The sequence below is a fragment of the Trichomycterus rosablanca genome, chromosome 22 (genome assembly GCF_030014385.1).
Source record: "Trichomycterus rosablanca isolate fTriRos1 chromosome 22, fTriRos1.hap1, whole genome shotgun sequence".
NCBI classification, from domain to species: Eukaryota; Metazoa; Chordata; class Actinopteri; order Siluriformes; family Trichomycteridae; genus Trichomycterus; species Trichomycterus rosablanca.
Genome location: NC_086009.1, coordinates 342,501 through 364,632, shown reverse-complemented (window position 1 = coordinate 364,632; position 22,132 = coordinate 342,501). Strand labels below are relative to the sequence as shown.

The window sequence follows — 22,132 nt, the reverse complement described above, 5'->3', positions numbered from 1 at the left end:
CGACCCCTGCTGGCCGGTCGAGGCACCTGCACGAGGGGCTGCTGATCACAGAGCGGCAGGTTCTTATTTGGAAGGACTTCTGAGCGGACGCTAACGTTTGGGACGCGGGTGAAAACACAGACGAACGTGTGGAAACTTAAAAAAAAAAAAAAAAAAAAATAGAAATAAAACAAACGTCACGTTTACAGACACGAAACCACAGCAGGAAACCACTCGCTAAATATATTCCAGCGCAGGTCTGGTAGCTAGCATGACGTAAAAAACGAGAGTGTGTATTTACTGTATAGATTCTCTAAACATAACACTGCGTCGACCATGAAAGGAGTGGAATATCTCTCTCTATATATATATTTATATTTCCATACTCATAATTCTGTATATATTACTGTAATTAATGCAGGACTCTGATGCTTAGAGATTAGAAACGTTTCCTCATGCTTACACAATGTACACAGACCATAATAATCAACAATCGTCAATAACCATCGGCGTGGTTTCATGTACAGGGGCGGGGCGGCCGGGCGAGGCTCGCGACGGGCCGGGGGCGACGTCTCGAGACGGTCCGTGCTTCACGGACTGAAGTCGCTCCTCCCGTAGAAGGGTGCCGACGGCGGAACGTAGGTAGGGGCCGGGGGGGAGTGGGGCGGACGCGGGGGGGACTCTGCGCGCCGGGTTTGTGCTCGTCACTCCAGCATGGCGTCCAGCTGATCGGCCAGGTCGTCGAACATGCTGCCGATGTCGTCCAGGATGCTCACTGTGCTCTTGTTCTCCGCCACCGAGCTGCAACACACACACACACACACACACACACACCAGACGGGTGAAATCTCATACGGAGATCCGTATCGCGCACGGAGAGTCACAAGACGATCTCCGTTATCCCTCGTCTCTGTGCAGCGCTGCTGATCAGCCAGCAGAGGGGGTAATTGCTGCAGGTATGAGGAATCTCCTCTGGCGGAGCTATCACCTCCTCATACCTGCAGCAGTTACGCCCTCTGCTGGCCGATCGACGGCGCTGCACAGAGACCCTCAGAACTCACGAACTCACTCTTTGTTCCGATCCTCCTTGATCTTCTCCTCTACGGCCAGCAGGGCGGCGGCCAGCGAGGCGCTGGTCTCCTCGATCTTCTGATGCACCGTCTCCACGTCCACCGGCGCCGTCGAAGCCCCGCCCCCGCTGTCCATGGACACGCCCCCGATGGACGAGCGCGGCGGTTTGATGGGCGGCGTGATGGGAGTCTGCGGGCTCTGAGCCGGAGACGTGGGCGTCCTGGCGGCGTTGGGGGGCGCGACGGGTAGCGCGGCGGTCTGGGTGCCCGGAGACACCGGTGAGGTCACAGCCGCTTTCTGGATGAGGGTCTTGCTGGGTTTGGGAGCCGTGGGAGGAGGCGCGGGCTTGGGAGACACCGGAGGAGGAACCTTCTTCCCTTCAACTGCGGCGAAGAGCAAAGAGGGGTTACGGTGCTGCCGAAAAGGAAACGTACACAAGGTTCTGTCAAGGTTTTGTCTACTGCACCGTCTGCACTGCCGATCGTGCTCGCTAGGGGGCGCCCAGCCGACCAGTAACGGAGCCGAAATTCGAACTCAGAGAGATCAGAACCCCAGTGCTAATGCGCTGGTGGAATATCCCACCATACGTGATGAATTTTGGAACATTTTGTGCCTTTTAATGCACATGGAACGCGGAGCTACGCCACCGAGGAGGAACCTTGTGTACGCTTCATCCAGCGCTTCAGAAACAGTGAAGTGTTTGATCTACTGGAGAAGAACATGGAACAGATCGTATGGGAACAGGGTGAGGAACTACAGAACACTAACAGAACACTAACAGAACAACAGAACACTAACAGAACACTAACAGAACACTGAACCTTCAAAAGAAAGAAAAGAAGAAGAACAGAGGAACTTCAGGGTTCTACGTTATTTTCCAGCCACCTGAGTGCCGTCGGTTCCTGACTTTGTGACCCTCCCCTCTAAAAGGGGGGCGTGGAGACCCAAACCATGCGGTGCTGAGACACCATGTGCCCGTCCGTCATGAACTATTCTGCATTTTCCCCCTTTTCCTCCCAATCTAGTCATATCCAGTTCTCCAGGAGGAGAGGAGGGCCGAACCTAACACACACGTGTGCAGTACTGAACGCTTCTCCGAGTCAGGCACTGCTCTCCATTATTCATCATCTCTGTGTAACACCTCGAGCAGCCAGCAGAGGTCGTAACTGCAGCAGTGATCTCGACTCCCTTCGGCCCTCCCTCCTCCAGACACAGCCCATCGAGTCTGTGTAGTTAATCCAAGCGCCCCTGCTATTAGTGCTCCAGCAGTGTTCCGATTCATCCCAGGTATTCATCCCTGGAATGAACCAGAACATCGACTGATCAGTCAGCACCCAGCTGAACAAATGCTGTCATCATTTGACTACAAAACCAGCACAAATTCCCACACACAGACACACTTCTCAGAAGAGCAGCTGTTGTTCTAACTTTAAAGGTCACACAGAGGGCGCTATATTTTATAAGTATTTGGACGCCTGACTGTGAGCTTGTCAAACGTCCTGTTTTAAAAAAGATTTTATTATTTTATAATATAATAATTTATTGTTTTTTTAAAACAGGACGTCCGACAAGCTCACGATCAGGCGTCCAAATATTTTTAACAACACTCCACTGATAAACAGTAAAATGAAAGATGGATCAGCGTGTTTCACACAGGAAGAACAAAGATGGAGGAAAACAAAAACCCAAAGGAAGGTTGTGATGGGACACGGAGGCAAATAAACGGGGTGAAGCGGTCTGGATCGAGAGGAAATACTCACATAATTGGGTAAAGACAGGGCAAGAGAAAGGGCCACACTGGGTAGTACCTGGGCTGCCAGGAGCTCCAGGAAACGCCCCTTTTTTGGTGTCTGCGGCCGGAGCGTCGTGTCTCCTCATGTCTTGGACGACGGGTTTGGGAGACACCGGGGGTTTGGCCGGTTTTCCCGGCGTGTTTTGCCCCCCCAGGTCGGATTTCTCCCTCCGGGGGGCGCTCTCCGCCTGCTTCTCCACCGACCTGGGCTGCTCGGAGACGGTCACCTCGGAAACCGGGCGTCTCTTGATGGTACCGGTTCCGTTCTGGTAAACCGTCTCGTCCTCCGACTCCTTCTCCCGGACCTTGGGTCGCCGCTTCACCGTGTTGGACTCGATCAGGTGGAATCTGGCCTCGTCCGGAGGAGGTTTGGAGGTCCAGGTCTTCCTTTTAGCAGGGTCCACGGTCACGCTGTCGTCCCGGGGCGGGACGGGAGGGTCCGGGGCGTCTGGGGCGTCCGTGCCGTCCTCGCCCTGTCGGGGCCTGGGTTTGGCGTTCTGGTTGGGGTCCTCGGCGATGGGCGGGTTCTCCGCCGGCGGTTTAGACTGGTTCTGGTTCTGCGCTCTGGTTTGGACCGGTACCGGCTCGGCTTGTTGGGATTTCTTCTTGGCGGCGGCCACGAGGTCGGTGACCGGGCCGCTGATGGTCCTGCGCCGGTTGATGACCTCTCCGTCCAGACCGATGGCATCGTGCTGCCTCCCTCCTGCTGAAGCCACCTGAGAAACATCAGAGAGAGGTTACATACAGCAGGGGTGTTGGGTCGCAGCCCTCAGTATCAACAGCAGCCTCTGGTACAAAAAGAGCAGCGGAGCCTGATACTACCACCACCATGCTTTACAGCAGCTACAGTACTGCTGGGTCTGAAGCTAATAGCGGCCCCGTCTGGTTTCTTAAGTGCACTGAGGTTAATTTTGACGTCCTCGATCAACCTACTGCCCCACCTCACATAATAAACCAGACGCGGATGCTGTTAGCTTCACCACTGAACGCTACGTTATTAGCTGTTAAATGCTAATGATTATTCACAGAGGAAATGCTCCTCCCACCTGTAGATGGCAGCCTGTAGATCTCTGCATGGCGAGTCCTTTGGCTCCGCCCCCAATGGAGGACATCTCCAGCATGGCAGCGATGCTCCTCACGCTGCCCACGCTGCTTGTCTCCACAGCTCCGCCTCCCCCCGTCTCCACGGCGCTGGCCCGTCTCTGCGGGTTGTAGTTGACGTCCAGCAGGTTCCCGGCGGTCCCGGACTCTCGCGGCGGCTCGTTGAGGTTGGTGTTGGAGCTGGAGATGGCGGAGCTGGAGCGTTTGGGCGGCGGCGGCGGCGGTCCTTTCTTCTTCTGCCTGAGCGTGATGGCCTGGCCGCCTCGGCTCGCGTTCTTCTCGTTCTTCTCGTTCTTCTTCTCGCTCTGGTTCCGGACCGAGTTGCTGCGGCTGACCCGGCGCGGTGCGTTAGCGTTCGCCGCGTCGGCTTCGTTGCGGTCCTGCTGGGCGTCGTAGCGGCTCAGGCTGTGCGTTCGTTTTTTGCTCAGTTCTTCGTCGCGCTCCGCGAGGTTCTCACCCTCCGGCGGTAGGCATAGCGTCGGTACGGAGGGCGGCGCCGCCGACTGCGATGTCACTTCCTTTGGTTCGGGTTGCGCCTCTTTCCTCCCGGGTTCCTGGTGCGCTCTGGGCGTGGGAGAGTGAGGCAGGGGGCGGGGCGAGGCCGGTTTCTCCAGTCCGTTCTTCGGTGGCGTCTGCGCCGCAGGAGGTTTCGTTTTGGTGGGAGTTTGCGGTGGGGTATACGGTGGCCCGGGGGATTGTGGGTAAGGCTGGCGAGGTTTCTGATTGGTCGAGTGAACGCTTCCTCTTTGTCCTCCGCCGCTGTTCTGACGAACGGTCCGCGCTTCCCGTTCCGGACCGTCCTGAACCTCGGGACACGGCTCGCCGTCCTGGAGGGCGTTGGGACCCGGGGGGCGCTCGGTGCCGTCCGGAGTCGGACCGTCGGTGGACGACGAGCCCTGAGGTTTCTTACGGGTCATGTTTCTGGTGTCGGAGCCTTTCTGGATCTCAGCCAGTTTCTTCACTGCTAGCATGAGCTTCTTCTGATGACCTGTAACGGTTCAGAGACGTAGCAACAACGTTAAAGAACAGAAACATCAAACGGTACCGGGACCACACCCAGCGGGTCAGGTACCAACAGTACCGGTACTATATTAGTACTACAGCGGCTTAAGCCCTAAAGGTTCCAGTAGATCAGTTCTAATAGGTCCCAGATTTCGGGTGTGGTCCTGATGTGTTGGTGTGATCATCATTACCGAGTTTGGTGATGCCGATCTCCTGCAGATCCTCCCACGTGATGTCGGTGATGAACTCGATGTTCTCGTAGCCGTTCTTCACCAGAACCTGGTGGTACTGACCCAGCCCCATCATGTTCAGCCACTCACACAGATTCGCCTCAATACACACACAGTGACATCATCAGCATGCCCTTCATATACCCCCACATGTACCCCACACACATATACCCACACATACCCCCACACACCTACCCCCTCACATACCCCCCCACATACATACCCCCTCACATACCCCCCCCACATACCTCCATATACATACCCCCCCACATACCTCCATATACATACCCCCCACATACATACCCCCTCACATACCCCCCCCACATACCTCCATATACATACCCCCCCACATACCTCCATATACATACCCCCCCACATACATACCCCCTCACATACCCCCCCCACATACCTCCATATACATACCCCCCCACATACCTCCATATACATACCCCCCACATACATACCCCCTCAAATACCCCCCCCACATACCTCCATATACATACACCCCCTACACATACCCCCACACGGCTAAAACTATGTGGACACCCAATTCCAAAACAGGCTTTTCCTAAGAAGAATTTCATGTCAGTGTGAAAGTCCTGACTCCCAGTCGATGTTCTGATTCATCCCAAAGATGTTCAGTGTGGTTGAGGCCAGGGCGTTGATGCTTTGCTCCTCCACACCAAACACCGACCGCGTCAAATTACATCCTCACAGACCTCACTTTTAAACACAGGGTCATAATGGAGCAGGACAAGGACCTTCCCTAAACTGTTGCCACAAATTTTGAAGCCTGCTTTTATTTGAAAGAACTGGTTTTATACCAGTAGTAGCTCAGTGGTAAAGGTACTAGAATAGTGAATCAGAAGGTCGCTGATTCAAACCTCATCATCACCACCATGCTGCCACCGTTGGGCCCCTGAGTGAGGCCCTTACCCCTCAGTTTGCAGCTTTAATTATAAACTTTTACAAATGTAAGTCACTGTGGATGAAAGTGGCTCCTAAATGTCTGAATGCTAAACATATATACACGTGAACCGAATCATTAGCAGAGGTGTCCACATACTTTCGGCGCAGGTGTAGGTGGTGAGAGTTGCAGACTCACAGGTTTGTGCTCAGGAGTCCACTCTGTTACACTCAGCTTATTCATCTCTGAGAGAAGCTTCTTACGGTGACCAGGTTTAGTTACGCCGATCACCGTTAAATCCTAAAAACAAAAATCATCATCATCATCATCCACCACCAGCGGGACCTTCACCGAACCACTAATCTTCCCCAGACAGGAGCAGCACACCAGATTAAAACAACAAACATGTGATGATTGAGACGATGAGTCTGAGATGATGTGATAAAGCTTTTAAAAATTCTAAATTATTATTAATAATAAAATGTAATTCTCTGTGTTTGTTTAAAATCTAAACATTTATAACGAATAAATCTGCTCACAATTCATCTCATTTCACACCATAAAAACAGTCACTCAAACTCCCATGATGCTTTGCTCTTATGCCGCCAGCGTTCACCACCAATTTGAATTAAATTTTTATTCATTTTAATTTCCTGTGATGCACAAACTCCAGATGAAAAGTCGGGAACTTTCTATAAAATACAACAGACTCACAATCCTCTGATTCTATAGAAGACGGATCTGTACTGCAGGCGGGCCAGTCAAGCACCTGCGCTCTCCTGCTGAAATAATCATGAAACTCCCGGGTAAAGACGTCGCCCTGTCCGGAATAAAATCCCAAAATACACCCCCGTGTCAAGGGTACCGTCACACATATGCAGGTCAGCTACGAACTCACACACCAGGACAAGTGTTGGTTTGCTTTTGCAGCTTTCACTGATAACAGTCCGGATGGTCTGTGACATCATTAGAACAGAAACCTTGATGGAACCGTGGACTCACCCGAACTGATTTTCCACAGGATACATTTTTTAATATTTATATCATATTTTTTAATGTTTAAAATTGTTGTTAATATAAATCACAGGCTTTTATATTTTAGAATTTATTATTTTTAATGAAATTAAATCATAAGTCATGGAAAGTAGTAATTTATTTATTTACTTATTTATTATTATTTTTAAGTTTATTTATTAATTTTTACAGTTCAGGGCTGAAGTGATCAATAGTGAAAATAATTAGTATGAAATGTAATTATTTATTTTACATATAATTTTAGATCAGGTTGGTTTATTGTGGTATTATTGATTTTAATACATTTTAATTCTTCTCAGTAGCTTGTGACCTGCACTGAGAGCGCACTGATGTATTCATGAGCCCCCCGGACTTTAATTTAATTAGGTTTGATTAGATCTGGTTCCTCTTACCTCGGGACTCATTGTGCTTATGGTTGGAATGTCGAAGCCGGCGCTGATGAAGTGAGGAGCGTAGAGCTGCAGCTGAAACTCACTCAACCACTCAACAACCGCCTCAGAGCTCTAGGAGAGAACATACCAGCCTGTGGGTCACTGTCTCTGCCCCGCCCGCCCGTACACCTGCCCAGTATTTTTGGGACACGGACCGACCGAGGTCCCTGAGACCCGAGCAGCTCTCCAAAAATCCCATTTCACCCCTAAACCCCTCCGGCCTGGAGTTCCTCTCCTGAACCTGGACGTCTCTGAGCTCATGAGTTCAGCTTTAAACCAACACACATCTGGATTATTCTACATGCAGCAAATAATAATAATAATAATAATACATTTTATTTATATAGCGCTTTTCAAGATACTCAAAGACGCTTTACATAAGACAAATAATCAAAACAAATACGTACATACACCATACAAATCATAGTACAAAATCAAAATAGTACATCAACATCAAGAATAATTAAGATAAAAACAAAGAGAGCAGCATAAGACAGTTCATTAAAAATTAGCTAAATTATGAGAGAAAATAAAATGTGGAATGGATGAGGGTGAGGGAAGAGGACGAGGACGACCCCCAACTAACTCACACACAACATCAAAGAAGGAAATTATACTCACCAGGTCTGTAACGTGTGTGTGTGTGTGTGTGTGTGTGTGTGTGTGATGTGTAGAGTGTGTATACAGTGTATATGTGTGTGTATCTGCAGTGTGTATAAAGTGTGTGTGTGTGTGTATACCTTTCCGTCATCACCCTTCCTGTCGTTGTACTGAGGTTCGTGGATGGGACAACTCGACACACTCTGACTCCTCGAAGTGGGAACTAAAGAAACACACACACACACAATGGGTGGACAGCTCATCATCTGTTGAGAACGGTCCATCACCTGAACCCTAAATCATCTGGTCAGTGCAGGGGGGTCATTAGGGGTACATTTTGATAATGTATGGAGAAACAGATGAGCTACAGTCAGTACTTGTATACCCAGTCAGTTCATCTGTGTGGTAGGTGCAGCTTCAATAGTGAATGTGGGGATCTGATAGGTGTGTTTGTGCAGGTGTGTGTATGTGAGTGTGTGTGTGTACAGGTGTGTGTGTGTACAGGAGTGTGTGTGTGTGTGTGTGTGTGTGTGTGTACAGATGTGAATGTGTGTGTGTGAGTGTGTGTGTGTGTACAGATGTGAATGTGTGTGTGTGAGTGTGTGTGAGTGTATGTAGGTGTGTGTGTGTGTGTGTGTGTACAGGTGTGTGTGTGAGTGTGTGTGTGTGTGTGTACAGGTGTGTGTGTGTGTGTATACCTTTATTAGTGCTGGGTGGAGACTCCACAGATCTGGACTGTTCCAGTAGATGTTCTTTAGCCTTTGCTGACTGGGACAGAACTGTAGCCAGAAGCTGGAACACACAGAACCACATCATCATCATAATCCATCCCATAATAATCCACCCACCCGCTCCATCCTGGTCAGGGTCTCAGAGGGTTCGAAGCGGAACACTCTGGCCTGGGTACAAATCCATCCAATATTTGGACACCTGACAGTGAGTTTGTTTTAATATAGTTTGTTTTTAAACTGGACGTTCAACAGAGTGACCCTCTGTGTGATCTGTGTGTGGGAATTTGTGCCCGTTCAGTCAAGCTGGGCGCTGATTGATCAGTAGATGTTCCGGTTCATCCCAGAGCTGTCGAGTGGGGCTGAGCTCAGGGCTCTGTGCAGGACACTGGAGCTTCTCTTCATGTCTTTATAGAGCTCGCTTTGTTCACAGGACAGGGCCTTCCCTAAACTGTTGCTGCACCGCTGAGCAAGGGTGCACAAACTTCATCTTTACCGCCTGCATACTTAAACACCAGTGGCTTAACAGTGTGGAACCGTTCTGAAGTTCCACACCCACCATCACGTCAGCTGGTGATGATGGGATCAGGACCCACTGGGACCTGATCCAGGGTTCCTCAGGACGTTCTTCAGGACGTTCCTCAGGTTCCTCACACAGAAGCTCTGGTGCAGGATCTCACCTTGACTCCTTCAGCCTGGGCGTGAAGGATGTTGGTGCTGCTCTGGCCGCTGCCTGAAGATCGAGCGCTGCTGGAACTGCTCACGCTGCTGCTGCGATCTCCACCTACAACACACACACACACACACACACACAGGGTCAAAACACACACACACACACACACTCCACGTGACCGTCCTGTGTGTGTGTGTGTGTGAGGATGCACTGCTGAAACAATGGAGCATCCACACACGAGTGACGAACAGACCATGAGGATGAGACTCACGTGTGATGAACCTGGACTGATCGGTGTGTGTGAGAGCAGCTCAGAGGAACGCTGGGAAATAAAGGAGTTCGGAACATTCCGGAGGATTCGCGCTCTCCGTCAGCAGGATGGGAGGAGACATGCAGTAATGAAGGTGAGAGCGAAGCCGTCATGAAACGCTCAACGTGACGTAGCGGCGCTGTTCTGGTGCTGAAGTACCGGGTTCACGACGGGGGAAAAGTAGTGGCTTCTTAAGCCAACGTGCACTGATGAGCAATACTGAATAGTTTTAGTCATATCCTATTCCTCGATGGTTTTGATTTCCCTTCCACTCCAGACCGAAGAGGGTCGAGACTAACACACACCCCCTCGGACACGTGTGCAGCGCCGACCACTTCTTTTCACCTGCACCGGGGTTTATATGGAGATCTGTAACGCGCACGGAGAGTCACATGTTATCCCCCGTCCTGGTGCTTGGTGCAATGCCATTGATCAGCCAGCAGGGGGCGTGTTTGAAGTTCCTGACCTGAGTCTGTAGGATCGTTTGCAGGGTGCTGATTGGATGGTTAAACGTCAGGGGTTCCAGATTCCCGTGATCCTACGTTCCCGGTGCCTCGTGTTCCCCGAGTGCCCTGACATCTAGCTAAATGGTACAGAATGGGGCGGACGTTCCAGGTACCACCTTCACCCGGATGTTTTCGGATGTCGGTGCTAACAGTCTCGCGCGTCCTGATTGGTTCACCTGCCTAGCGCTAGCGCGTGATAAATGAGACCCGCGGGGCGAGCGAGGGATGAGGAGGAGGAAGAGGAGGAGAAGGTGTGAAGGCCCTGCTGTTACCTGCCACAGGTTTGCGCAGGACCCAGATTTCCTCAGTGCTGCCCCCCTGTGGCCCTCCGGAGGAATCGGAACCCCGAGAACCTTCAACACAGAGAGCCGCGTTATCAAAACGCCACCTTCATTTAAATAAAGAAACCCACAGCGCCCCCTGGTGCTCCCCGGCTGAATGAGCGCTGAGTGTGAGGTTTAGCAGAGCTGGTGTCTCAGCGTGACGCTCACATGTATAGAAACACGTTAATAACATGTATATCAGTGTATATACATTTATACATGTCACACACACACACACACACACACATATATAATATATACTGAGATATGATTATATATGTCCGGTTAGAAACAAGAGGAACTGCAGTGCATCACAAGGGCAAAGGTCATGAGAAGGTCATGAAATAAAATACAGCCGAGTGCAGAAGTGATAAATAAAATAAAGACTTCATTCATGATGGTTCAGTTTATATACAATCAACATGCTGTGGCCCATGAGTCTACCAGTCCATCCACCAGTCCATCCACCAGTCCATCCACCAGTCCATCTAACAGTCTAGTCCATGAATCTATGTATCTATCCAGTACTGTGTATAAGAAACAGCCCCGCCCAGTCCCTCATACCCCCTGTACCCCAGTGTTCCTGAACCCCGCTCTCTCTTCAGTCCTGGATGTTCTAACACCACTGCTGGAACTCACTATAGATTAACACTACGGACCGTACATCACGTCTGTCCGGACCTTCACAGAACTAAAACCCAAATGTAAACCACGCCCTTACATGCCCTTACATGCCCTCCCTGCTGTGTGCTCGGGGTAAATAATCCTACATCATCTCACACCGCCGATTAAAAGCATCAACCACAGAAACACCATCAGTCAGTAGTGGACTACATTCTTTGAGGAAAAGCAGAAACTGAGGGGCAGGTGGGTAGATCGGGGGGACGGTGGGGGGACTGAGACACCTGAGGACAGTCAGGGAGGAGAAATCATGAAGGAAGGGGTGACAGAAGGAAGAGTGCAACAGATCAGAACCTCAAAATAAATAAATAATAAATATAAACAATTAATAAATAAATCTGAAAACTTGAGGGAATGTCACAGTTTTTATTCTGAATGTAATGCATGATATTTAATGTTTTACATTCCTTCAAGTTAAAAATATAATAAAATAATAATAATAATAATAATAATAAAAATAATAATAATAATAATAATAAAAAATAAAAATAAAATAATAATAATAAAAATAATAATAATAATATACAGTAGGGTCTGAAGGTCTGAAGGCGTTATCAGTTATTATATCTCACCGTATTTTTCCGACTTGATCTTCACGTCTACTTTACTCAAGTCCTTGATGTGTTAGCAGGACGCTCCGGTAGTGCATTGATAAAACACACTCGCTCTGAGGTTCGAATCTCAGCTCTGCTATCACCCGGCCGGGTGCCTGCACAGACACTCGATTGGCTAAAATGAGGTTCCTCGTTGCTGGAAAGTGCGACCTCTGCTGGCCGGTCGAGGTGACTGTACAGGGGGAGGCTGATCACAGATGGCAGTGTGTGGCTCTTTACACCATGGTAGGTAAAAAGAAAAGTGTTCAGCTGTATATGTGTCGGCCTCAGCGCCCCTCAGTCGGGGTGGGGGCAGCAGTGAGAGAAGTAATGACCCGACTGGATTGGATAAAAACGAGGGAGGGGGGGGAGTTCTACTCTATTTTAATACAGTTTGTTGTTGAATCGGGGCGTCCGACAAGCTCACGGTCAGGCGTCTGAATACTTCCAAAATACCTCCAGACGCTCAGACCCCACTGTAATAATAACAATAAATAATAAATGGATGGTGGGTGTCCTGTACCTGTGGGGCTGAGCGGCTCGGTCGAGCTTTTATAGCCAAAGGAAGTAAAAAGTGGCTGATCGGAAAGCGGCAGGAAATGACACGGTTCTCCGTTCACCATGGCGACAGTGGGGGAAGCGCACACGCTCGCCCGGGTGATGGTTTGGTACTGTTCGGTACAAACAACTACACCAGAACAGGAAACACACACACACACACACACACACACAACAAAAAACAACACAGGAGAGAAAAAAAGCCACACAAATTCAACACAAAGAGGCGACCAAACACCAGCAAAGCAAAAAATAAATCATAAAAATAATATCAGCAACATCCGACACGTCTGTTCTGCTCAAAACCACCCGCCGCTTCAGCTATTATGACATCATAACGTTTATTCATTATTAGGTATTATGACATCATAACGTTTATTCATTATTAGGTATTACGACATCATAACGTTTATTCATCAGGTATTATGACATCATAACGTTTATTCATCAGGTATTATGACATCATAATGTTTCTGACATCATAACGTTTCTGACAAAATTTACGACATCATAACACTTGTTGATCAGGTATTATGACATTTTGTTTGCATCACTAAGTTTATTTATCATCAAGTATTATGACATCATAACGTTTATGACATCATAACGTTTACGACATCATAATCTCTATGACAAACAGCACTAAATCATAACGTTGGCATGAGTGTGGTACTGTGTACAGAGCGACACGGCTGGACGGGTTTGGTCGGTAATGAGCAGAAGAGAATAAACACAACAACTCAAACTAAACAAAAATGAGGGATTTACTCTAATACAGTACTGATAGTAGCTTCACACACACACACACACACACACAGTCTCTTTATTAGGTTCACCCACCCTGTACGTACTGCTGCTCTGTACACCGTCACCCTTCTCAACCACCCAACAATGTAAACGCACCCCCATAACTACCCCCCCCCCCACTACACTGAGATGCTGATCTGTACAATAACATGAACACAGGTTATAACAGCCGTACACGTGTTTCCTCTACCTACACACTGAACCCACAAGGAAGAGATTTAAAGAAAAAATAGGTGAATCTAAAAGAGTTCTTTTTGACTAAAAGTACAACAAGAACCAGAAACAAGAACCAAACCCAGCAAGAAGAGGAACCAGAACTAAGTGCAGCCATGAACTGAATCAGAACAGTAACAAGAACTCCAGTCAGAAACAGAGAACCAGAACTATTAACAGAACTAAAACGATGATCGAGCCATCAAGGATCCACACAAACCAGAACTGGAACTGGAACTAAATGACAGAGCAGAACGTGTCGGTTAAAAAAGTTCTACAGAATAATCATGTCGATCCTGGCACACGTTTTCACCACACACACCAAATTCTGGCTGATTTTATTTCTGGTGTCTCTGATGTGGGTGAGGAGAGAATCTACAGTGCAGTGATTCTCACATCCAGCAGGAGGCGCAACAGCTCTAATAATCCAGCTCACAATTACAAGAGATACAGAAAATATAAACATATAAAACAACTGGACTTTTATAAACATGTTTTAACATCATTCTACTCTGAAAACTATTTAAAAAAATCATATGAATCAAATAAATAAGAGTTAATAAATAAATCAAGGGTTTTGGGGTTTTCTGTACAGTGTCTGGTGCAGTTCCTCTAGTGACCAGATGAGGCGCTGTTACAACAATTTCTATCTGCTCACCTGTGTGGTATAACCTGATGTGAGCATGTTAGAGTACAGCGGGGTGTCGCCGGCGCTCCATCCTCCTCCTACCTGTGTGAGTGTGAGTGTGTGTGTGTGTGTGTGCGTGCGAGTGTGTGTGTGTGTGTGTGGACGATTTTCGGCGCTTTAGTCGTACCTGTGGCCCCAGGTCTCTTGCTAATCACCTCCACTATGCTGGAAGGGAAGTAGCCCACTCGGTCGTTTCCTGTTCGGTTGTCATGGATACAGCCCTTCCACCGTCCATCAGAGTGCTGCTCCAACACCTTCAACACAAACATCACCGAATCATTAGTTACACATACAACCACCAACACACCAACACTGTGATGACAGAGAGTGTGTTACTGTGATGTTGCTGTGGTGAGTGTTACCGTGGTTACAGTGTGTTACAGTGGTGACAGAGGGTGTGTTACCGTGATGTTGCTGTGGTGAGTGTTACCGTGGTTACAGTGTGTTACAGTGGTGACAGAGGGTGTGTTACCGTGATGTTGCTGTGGTGAGTGTTACCGTGGTTACAGTGTGTTACAGTGGTGACAGAGGGTGTGTTACCGTGATGTTGCTGTGGTGAGTGTTACCGTGGTTACAGTGTGTTACAGTGGTGACAGAGGGTGTGTTACCGTGATGTTGCTGTGGTGAGTGTTACCGTGGTTACAGTGTGTTACAGTGGTGACAGAGGGTGTGTTACCGTGATGTTGCTGTGGTGAGTGTTACCGTGGTTACGGTGTGTTACAGTGGTGACAGAGGGTGTGTTACCGTGATGACGTCTCCTGCTTTAATGTTGAGGCTGGTCAGGTCGTAGTTGTTGCAGTAATCCTTTAGAGCTCGAACCTGCAGAGCCGCAGAGGCATCTACACACACACACACACACACACACACACAGCAATACTATTAGACTCTCTAGGACTCCCAGACAGGACTGGGTCACTGGTGAGCTGAAGCATTGGAATTGGATTTCTACCCCCCTTCCCCCGTACCTCTGAGCATCTGTTTGATCTCTCGGCTGGCCTGCGTGGCGGTGAACTGGTACACGATGTCCAGCGCCGTCTGACTGTACGTGTTCCTCACCGTCGCGTTGATGCCGCTCTGAAACAAAGGTCACAAAGGTCAGGGGTAACAAACCGGCTCCCGGTCCACCGACCAGTGGGACACGTGATGGGTGCAGTATCACTCACATCCAGCAGGAGGCGCACCACGTCTGTCTTTCCACACAGAGCGGCCTCATGCAGGGCAGTGCCCGCCTTCGTCTGCCTGTTAATGTCAATGCCAGCCTGGATCAATAACCTACAGAGGGGGAGGGTGGGGGCGAGAGAGAGAGAGACAGGATGAGAGAGGTTAGAGTGTAATGTCCTTTAGATGATCTATATAAAGTACCTGTATTAATCTCTCTCTCTCTCTGACCTGATGATGTCGATGTGGCCGTTTTTAGCTGCCAGGTGAAGCGGACTCGTCCCGTTAGGATCGGTCGAATCTCCGGGTTTGGGTTCCAGCAGAGCCGCACACATGTTACTGCTGAGGAGCAGCTGCACCACCTACACCATCATCACCATCACCAACCACATCATCAATAACATCAATACCATCACCAACCACATCATCAATGATCAGTAACATCAACTATATCATTAATTACATCATCGATAACATTAATGACATCATCACCCTCTTCATTTTCAGTTTACAGTCTCTAACCGTTAGTCTTGAATTGTTCATCTCTCATCTCCAGTCTTTAGATTCTAGTCATTAGTCCCAAAGCTCGTGTTGTTAATCTTGAGTCTCTAGTCTCTGGTTGTTAATCTCTTGTTGTTAGTCTCTGGTCTCTATCAGGTAATAAACCCTACGGTATGATCTGGAGTAGTTAGTAGTTCAGTATTTGATTTGTTTAGTAGGTTACTGTACTAGTACTTGATTAGTGATTAGTTACTGTACTAGTCCCGGCTGAGTGTTGAGTATTTGGGTTAAATGTTCAGTTTTACTCACCCCGACTCGCCCGAACTCACAGGCCAGATCCAGCGGAGTCTTTCCTGCGTTATCCACGATACACGGGTTCGACTGATGCTGCAGCAACATCTCCGACTGTAACACACACACACACACACACACCACACACACACACACACACCACACACACACACACACACACACACACACACACACACACACACGTACAGGGGTCTGATACACTGACTGGTAAGTTGATTGCTTGGTTGGCTGGTTGACTGTTGGTTGGTTAATTGGTTTATTGGCTGACTGGTGGATTTGTTGGTTGGTCGGTTAGCTGGTTAATTGGTCAGTTAGTTGGTTAATTGGTTGGTTACTCACCACGTCATAGTGTCCATGCTGTGCTGCCAGGTGTAGAGGAATCTGTCCATCATCAGACTGAGAGTTCACCGAGGAACTGGATTTTAACAACATCTTCATGGGTTCAGACCGACCCTGCCACGCCGCGTAATGTAGAGGACGCATACCTAACACACACACACACACACACACACACACACACACACACACACACACTGAGGTGAGACGACACCGGGCGCCGCTGCAGGGGGTAAACTGTACCAGCCCTCCACCAGAGGGACCCACAGAGGTCCAGAAACCCCGGAGCTTTACAGACAGAACATGGTTCGATTTTCAGGTTTCTGATGTTTGAGCTCCATGTGGTTTCAGAACCTTCAGTAGAACCAGGACCGCTCCTGACCTCTGACCTCTGACCTCACCTTTCTGGTCTCTGATGTCCACCATGGCCTGAGAGTCCAGCAGCAGTGAGATGAGCTCCAGGTTTCCGTTGAGGGCGGCATGATGCAGCGCCGAAAACCTGCAACACACACCACACACAAACACACACCACACACACACACACACACACACACGGGCGGATGATGTCGTAATGAAGTTTAGTTATTATCTGGCTTGTTGCTAAGCAACACAATAAAGTGCTGCAGCAGTGAGCAGTGTGTAAACGCTTTTATTTTATTTATATTATTTATATTCTGCTGCGTTTGTAATTTATTAAAAAGTCAGAAAATATTAAATATTTATTATAAATAACTTTTATTATAGTAATATAATGAGAATATTAAAATAAAATAATAATAAATAATCTTATATATGATTATCATGAGATAATAATGAAATTATAATAAAAATAAAATAATAAAAATATTTAAAAAAAAACTAAAAAAAATCAATAAAATAATCAATATAATAAATAAATATTAATATTAATGATAATAAATAAACATATGATATGATTATTACAAGGTAATTATAATAATACAATTACAAAATATCAATAAAAATATTAATAAAAGTAATATTTAATTAATATTAATATTAAAAATAATAAATCATTTTATATGATTATATGATAATATTAACTATAACAAAAACATAATAATATTATTATAACAGAATATAATAAAATATTATTTGAATGACACAATTTAAAGTAATTTTTTAATTTTATTTTATTAGCTGCTTTATCCTGGTCAGGGTCTACTACTGTAACAAAGCCTCATTCATAATAAAAAACTAATTAGTTTCTTCTTTATTTTAGTGTTAAAGTTTTTCCCTTTTTCGTTTAATCTAGTCATATCCAATTCCCCAGCTGTATCTCCTCTACTGTTGCAGACCCCACCCTGACCGAGGAGGGTCGTACCTAACACACACGCCCCCTCCGACACCTGTGTATCACGTATGGAGAGTCACGCACTGCTCTCCATTATTCATTATCACTGTGCAGCACCTCAACCAGCCAGCAGAGGGCGCTGTTTCAACAGCAAAGGGCTATTACATCACACACACACTTGCACTGCTAACATGTCAGAGCTGTATCTGTGATGACGCTCGTCACTGGTTTAACGAGCCTGTACGATGTGTTCATGCTAACGAGGGCGACAGGACGGAGCGATCCGATTGGCCGATTCATGCTGCTCCAGAACCGGCGTGTGGAATGTGCTGTAACCATGGCGACTGCCGCGAGGGCCGAGGTGGATACGAGAGAGAGGAGCGAGTGCACAAAGAGGGGTATACTAACACACACACACACACACACACACTCACACACACACACTCACACACACACACACACACTCACACACACACACACACTCAGATGAATGGATGACGGTGGGAATCCCCTCGCTCTGCTCTCACAATGTTATATTCATGAGCTGTGTGTGTGTGAGTGTGAGTGTATGTGTGAGTGTGTGTGTGTGTGTGTGTGAGTGTGTGTGTGTGTGTAAGTGTGTGTGTGATAAATGAATGTCTGTGCTAGGTGAAGGCCGGTTAGCGCTGACGTTAATACTTCCCGCTCACGTCCTCACACTCCTCTCGTTTGTCAGACGGTGTTAATTAAATAAAATCAGGTCCAGTCCCGCCGTCAGCGCCTCAAAGGAACGACGGGTTACTGCTCAACAGCTCTGGGATGAACCGGAACTCCAACAGCGCCCAGCTGTACAAATGCCGTCATGTTTTAACTGAACGGGCACAAATTCCCACACACAGACACACTTTAGATGACTAGTGGCCAATTTTTTCTGCACTACCAAGCGCCCAGCCATCCAGCAGCAGAGCCTGCTCCACCTACATTCATACATCTTCCCAACACACACACACTCACACTCACACACACACACTCACTCACTCACACACACTCACACACACACTAGGGTGGCCAGACGTCCGGTTTTAGGCCGGACAGTCCGGCTTTTCAGCTGCCAGTCCTCCAATCACGCAACGCTAGGACGGACACTTAAAAATCCTCCTTTTGGAGTGAACTGGTTTCATTTTTGATTAATATTATTTGCCATTGGCTCAGGTACATGTCAAAACTAAATGCTTTGTATTTCATTGGTTTAACAGCCTTATTTGACTCCGTATAGTGCTACCACTGGCCAATCGGAGAAGGTCCGCCCTCTAAATGCTAGTCTGTGATTGGGTGGTTGAATTTGTCCCGCCCGCTCTGTCCTGTAAACATCTCTACCTGAGACAGTCACTCAGCTCTCATGATCAGGAACGCGGTGAAAATGCCAAAAAGTAAACTTTTGAGGCAGCGAGGAACAGACTTAAATATAAAAAGTAGACACAACATTTAGTGAGTAAAACAGTCATTTGTTATACGTAGAATTCTTGCTTAAATTGATCAAAAACTCTGTTATATGGGTTCTGGATTTATTCTGTATGTTGCAGTAGCATGTCCCCCTGTTCCTAATATGATGTCCGGCTTTTTGTTACTATGAATCTGGCCACCCTATCACACACTCACACACACACACTCGCACACACACTCACACACACACTCACACACACACTCACACACACATTAAAGAGAACCAAAAATATGTAGCAGTCAGACAAACTATCATCAGTGTTTATAAAATCACACACTGATCCCTAACATGACCCCCCCCCCACACACACTCACACACACTCACACACACACTCACACACACACACTCACACACACACTCACACACACACACACACTCGCACACACACACACACACACTCACACACACTTACCCGTCCGTGTCCTGGAAATTCACGTTGACCTTCTTGGCTGAACCCAGCAGCTCTGTAGAAACACACAGAGAGACGAAGTGAAGGTTAGTGCAGCTCAGTGATTCAGGTGTCAATTCTACTGTCACATCAATTCTACAATCACATCAATTCTACTGTCACAATTCTACTGTCACATCAATTCTACTGTCACAATTCTACTGTCACATCAATTCTACTGTCACATCAATTCTACTGTCACATCAATTCTACTGTCACAATTCTACTGTCACATCAATTCTACTGTCACATCAATTCTACTGTCACATCAATTCTACTGTCACAATTCTACTGTCACATCAATTCTACTGTCACATCAATTCTACAATCACATCAATTCTACTGTCACAATTCTACTGTCACATCAATTCTACTGTCACAATTCTACTGTCACATCAATTCTACTGTCACATCAATTCTACTGTCACATCAATTCTACTGTCACATCAATTCTACTGTCACAATTCTACTGTCACATCAATTCTACTGTCACAATTCTACTGTCACATCAATTCTACTGTCACATCAATTCTACTGTCACATCAATTCTACTGTCACATCAATTCTACTGTCACAATTCTACTGTCACATCAATTCTACAATCACATCAATTCTACTGTCACATCAATTCTACAATTACATCAATTCTACTGTCACATCAATTCTACTGTAGGACTGTTGATCAGTAAACAGTTCAGTTCAGATGAAGCTTTATTGGCACGACAAAACAGAACATCACAGAACACAGGATATATAAACACTGATCAGCCATAACATTAAAACCACCTCCTGGTTTCTACACTCACTGTCCATTTTATCAGCTCCACTTACCCTATAGAAGCACTTTGTAGTTCTACAATTACTGACTGTAGTCCATCTGTTTCTCTACATGCTTTGTTACCCCCTTTCACCCTGTTCTTCAATGGTCAGGACCCCCACAGGACCACCACAGAGCAGGTATTATTTAGGTGGTGGATGATTCTCAGCACTGCAGTGACACTGACATGGTGCTGGTGTGTTAGTGTGTGTTGTGCTGGTATGAGTGGATCAGACACAGCAGCGCTGCTGGAGTTTTTAAACACCTCACTGTCACTGCTGGACTGAGAATCGTTCACCAACCAAAAATATCCGGCCAACAGCGCCCCGTGGGCAGCGTCCTGTGACCACTGATGAAGGTCTAGAAGATGAGCGACTCAAACAGCAGCAATAGATGAGCGATCGTCTCTGACTTTACATCTACAAGGTGGACCGACTAGGTAGGAGTGTCTAATAGAGTGGACAGTGAGTGGACACTGTGTTTAAAAACTCCAGCAGCGCCTCTGTGTCTGATCATCCACCACCTAAATAATACCTGCTCTGTGGGGGTCCTGACCATTGAAGAACAGGGTGAAAGGAGCTAACAAAGCATGCAGAGAAACAGATGGACTACAGTCAGTAATTGTAGAACTACAAAGTGCTTCTATATGGTAAGTGGAGCTGATAAAATGGACAGTGAGTGAAGAAACCAGGAGGTGGTTTTAATGTTATGGCTGATCGGTGTATATATAATATATAATATAAATTAGGATGGTATGATAAGGAAGGACTTTATAATACTCGGCCCTGAACTCCTGTCCACATTCTGATGGTGGTTTACAAACTGCAGCTAATGGCTCAGACAGGAAGGAAGAGAAAGAACGGCCTTCCCCTCCCTCAGGACCAAAAATATACCCACACTGACCAGAATGAAAGTGGACGGGCTGGATCCGCTCTCCTCACCGACAGGATGTGAGGGGGGAAATGGACACGCCCCATTGTTATTAATGCTGGAGGCCTCGATCAAATCCATCATGTATTTAATCCAAGTATCTGAGTCACATGATCGACCTGGACCACGTCACCATTCCCAACAACACCGTAACCCTGTCAGCTTCCTCAGGAACGGTTCACAAGATCACGTTTATTTAAAGGTCAGAACTCTGAGATTCAAACCAAGAAAAACCAAGAAAAGTTGGGACAGGAGGTGAAATCAAAATAAATCTGTCTTTACTAAAGTATTTCATTAAAAACAGCACAAAAATAATGAACATTTTACTAAATTAACTTTATTTATTTCTGTAAATACACTCCTAATAAATTCCTAATTCAATGCTTGGAACACATTCCCAAAAAAGTGGGACAGGGCAATGTCAGACTAGGAAGCTTATAGAATTGACTAGAATTGATGTGACTGTAGAATTGATGTGACTGTAGAATTGATGTGACTGTAGAATTGATGTGACTGTAGAATTAAACCCAGGAGAATGTTTGTGTGTAAATATAAAGACTGAGTTATAAACTCTATAGTCCTGACTGAATAGAATCACATGAACTCT

The 22,132-nt window shown here is 47.0% G+C and overlaps 1 protein-coding gene across 3 annotated transcripts in view; it reads right to left on the bottom strand.

Moving 5' to 3' along the window:
- Nucleotides 1-408: 408 nt before the first annotated feature.
- The window catches only part of caskin1 (CASK interacting protein 1), a 41,166-nt gene continuing 19,442 nt past the window's right edge, over nt 409-22,132 (bottom strand). Inside the window, exons 2-20 of one of the 3 annotated variants that reach the window (XM_063018885.1) lie at nt 19,743-19,794; nt 16,937-17,034; nt 16,539-16,684; nt 16,197-16,292; nt 15,618-15,748; nt 15,392-15,500; nt 15,194-15,302; nt 14,973-15,067; nt 14,356-14,482; nt 9,557-9,660; nt 8,847-8,940; nt 8,289-8,371; nt 7,510-7,620; nt 6,281-6,382; nt 5,137-5,275; nt 3,889-4,931; nt 2,811-3,558; nt 1,049-1,433; nt 409-780 (exon numbers count right to left, since the gene is read on the bottom strand). In XM_063018885.1, coding sequence (XP_062874955.1) covers nt 684-780; nt 1,049-1,433; nt 2,811-3,558; nt 3,889-4,931; nt 5,137-5,275; nt 6,281-6,382; nt 7,510-7,620; nt 8,289-8,371; nt 8,847-8,940; nt 9,557-9,660; nt 14,356-14,482; nt 14,973-15,067; nt 15,194-15,302; nt 15,392-15,500; nt 15,618-15,748; nt 16,197-16,292; nt 16,539-16,684; nt 16,937-17,034; nt 19,743-19,794 — 3,869 coding nt within the window. In that variant the 3' untranslated portion in view covers nt 409-683. The remainder of the gene's footprint in view (nt 781-1,048; nt 1,434-2,810; nt 3,559-3,888; nt 4,932-5,136; nt 5,276-6,280; nt 6,383-7,509; nt 7,621-8,288; nt 8,372-8,846; nt 8,941-9,556; nt 9,661-14,355; nt 14,483-14,972; nt 15,068-15,193; nt 15,303-15,391; nt 15,501-15,617; nt 15,749-16,196; nt 16,293-16,538; nt 16,685-16,936; nt 17,035-19,742; nt 19,795-22,132) is intronic. The other 2 variants (XM_063018886.1, XM_063018887.1) reach the window with 2 other exon arrangements.